Source organism: Sinocyclocheilus rhinocerous, unplaced genomic scaffold (genome assembly GCF_001515625.1).
Source record: "Sinocyclocheilus rhinocerous isolate Xijiao unplaced genomic scaffold, SAMN03320098_v1.1 scaffold1918, whole genome shotgun sequence".
NCBI lineage: Eukaryota > Metazoa > Chordata > Actinopteri > Cypriniformes > Cyprinidae > Sinocyclocheilus > Sinocyclocheilus rhinocerous.
The window spans coordinates 300,823-303,754 of NW_015645091.1; the positions used below are offsets into that span (position 1 = coordinate 300,823).

The following is a 2,932-nucleotide window of genomic DNA, read 5'->3' on the forward strand; positions in this document are numbered from 1 at the left end:
AAAACGCGCCCATTATTCGAAAAATGTTGCAAACTAGATACAAGCTCTCGAAATTGTAGCATACTAGTTGCCTGCTTCGTTAGTAGTGTAGATGGTGTGTTGAAGGCAGCGGCTCTTTTGCAGTCTGACTACACTAATGATTCCGCCCATTCTCTCTTGACAGCTCCGTCTTTCACCAACACACTCACTGCGCTTTTTTTTTTAAAGGTCCTGCGCGAAAGTCTTCCCAGGCGCGTGACATGCACAATATCTCGCATATTTTTTTCTTCACCTAAAATCAGCGCTGTTTTCATTAAGCAAGTTTTCTGACACCTAAACAACGCCCGCGTTTCTAGTTTTTTTTCCTCGAACGGACTGTTTCTGTTCAGCTTCTGGAGATGGGGATGCGTGGAGTTTTGTTTTACGCATTTTTAGCGGTTTTCATCGGTCCATGTCGGGGGACTTTAATGAACTGCGATGAAGTGCGTAAAGTTTTCCAATTGAAGGAAATCGGACCTGTAAAATCAATACCTGAAACACCGAGAACAGGTAAGATCCAACCGAATCTGACAGTGACAGTGATGAGCTGTATCTCCAACACATTTCTAATTGTGTGTCACATAGTAACCTATTCGTTTTTGTTCCTTCCCCAACACATCACCGTTCTTAAGACGATCCTTTAAAATTCCCAAAACAATCTAAAGCTTTATGATGTCAGCTTTTTAAATGTCAAAGATTTAGAACACTGTTTGGAGATTTATACATTTATTTTAATGGAAGAAATAGCATTCTTGATGCGGAAGTCTTAAAGCAAAATTCAACGGGAAACCTGTAACGTTTCCACGTATCGAACATGTCAAAGATTTGAATAGTTTTATTAACTGCGCGATATTCACCCAAAGTATTTCATATGAACTTCAAATGACGCTTTCAAGACGCTTTAAGTCATAGCCGTAGGGCGCGTTTACCGGCTTTACTGAAAGACTGACGGACATTAGCCTACTTTTCAAATAAACTCCGGTAATGAATGGTGTCTCATGCAGCAGTTAACAGCTTAAAGTTGTTTCACTTCCCTCGAAAGACTTAAAACCAAAGATTTTCAGTTTACTTTCATGAAAATCACATTTAGGCTACTCAAGGAATTTGGAAGTAGCATCTGAAGTTGGTTGGAAGATATACGCTGCTGTTAAGGTTTCAGGATTTGTACACGATTTCCCCTGACAGGAAATTGAGATAAAGATATTTTTAGATATTTGGAATATTTTGAACTTTGAGTAGCCTAATATTGTGAACACTGAACATAACCCATTCACTCATCAAACCCAGCAGTTTTGGTTTACTTGGCATGTATTCATTTAAATCAGCTGAGATTTAAAATCAGCTGTTTTCTCAAACCACATCTGGAGATCAAGTATACTGTAGTTATACAAGGCCAGAAACTAACTTGTGCCACTTGACTGCAAAACACAGCTGTAATTAGTCATGAGAAGATGTGCTGTTTGGTTTAAACAGCTGTCATGTGTATCTCTGAGGACTGTTTGGTTTGTGACCTCTGAGCCCCTGAAATGGTCTTTGTCAGCTTGTTTGGATAATAGTCCCATTTTGCTGTTGCTCTTGTGATTTGAAACTAGTTTTGTGATCTCTCAAATAATGGACATTGATAGTCTTTAGCTGCTCATATGAGGGGAAAGGCAACCTCTAACCAGTTTGACAAACTTTGCTGCGTTAATGGATGTTAAGTGGCTTGAGGAGAACGGCTTGTACACTGTTTCCCACAGAGGTCATCAAATGGAGCTTACTTCAAAGTGCTGCTTGGAAGATGTTAGTTTTACAGGAATTTAGAGCTAGAGGTTGTGTGTATTGCTTTTAAAGTCTTGTCCTACTTAAAAAAAAAAAACCTTCATGTAAGGCATTTATAATCATTACTCATCCTGAGCTCCAGAGATTTTGGTTTGGACTGGGAGCAGTTAACATTTTTATCCAGTTTTCAGATTAAGTTTTAGATTAAATGTTCTTTATATAAAGATCAGGTAAATAATTTAGTAATTGACTTCGAATCCAAACTTATTGTATTCTGTACCAGCCTCTCGTAAATGCAGAAATGCACTAGTTAATGTCTTGACAAGGGCAACAAGGCCAAGAGTCATTTTGCTTAAAGGGAGGTCTATTTCTCTCGAGCCTTAAAGTCACTTTTTTAGTAAATTTTCCTTGTCTCCTCTTTAATTTTGTTTGGTTTGCTAATGATCTTTTTGGAAAATAGCTATTTAAAGTTTCACAGATTTGGAGAAAACGTCATTAATAAATGAATTGTTAGTCTTACATGTTGAGTTCAATTATGCTGCAAAAACAGGTATATGGTTTCATGCTTTCTCTTTTCTGCCTATTATAAATGTGCAGAGACCATAACGTAAATCATTACAAACCAAGTTTGACCTTGTTGAAGATGTTCATTAAAGGGGTCATATGATGTTGCTAAAAAGAACATTATTTTGTGTATTTGGTGTAATGAAATGTGTTTATGCGTTTTAAGGTTAAAAAAACACATTATTTTCCACATACTGTACATTATTGTTTCTCCTTTATGCCCCGCCTTTCTGAAACGTGACGATTTTTACAAAGTTCATCGGTCTGAAAAGCGAGGTGTGCTATGATTGGCCAGCTATCCAGTGCGTTATGATTGGCCGAATACCTCAAGCGTGAGACAGAAATGTTATGGCCCTTACCAAATTGTGATGATGCCCTGTCCGGCCGGAGCGACGAGACAAAAACATTAAAACCCATTATAAACGAGGCATTTGTTGCATCCAGTGGGGACATAATTACGGATTATAATGACTTATACTGTCTTTTTACGCGTTGCGTTGCATCGCACCACGTAAACATAAAACCATGTCTGCATGTGTGATCGGAGAAATGACAAACAACAAGTACTACTCTACACTGCTCAAAACTC

The 2,932-nt window shown here is 38.1% G+C and overlaps 1 protein-coding gene across 1 annotated transcript in view; it reads left to right on the forward strand.

The window, feature by feature from the left end:
• Nucleotides 1-244: 244 nt before the first annotated feature.
• The window catches only part of LOC107705815 (glypican-5-like), a gene marked incomplete at its 3' end in the record, with an annotated part of 5,906 nt that continues 3,218 nt past the window's right edge, over nt 245-2,932 (forward strand). The window contains exon 1 of the mRNA XM_016509285.1: nt 245-528. Coding sequence (XP_016364771.1) covers nt 378-528 — 151 coding nt within the window. The remainder of the gene's footprint in view (nt 529-2,932) is intronic.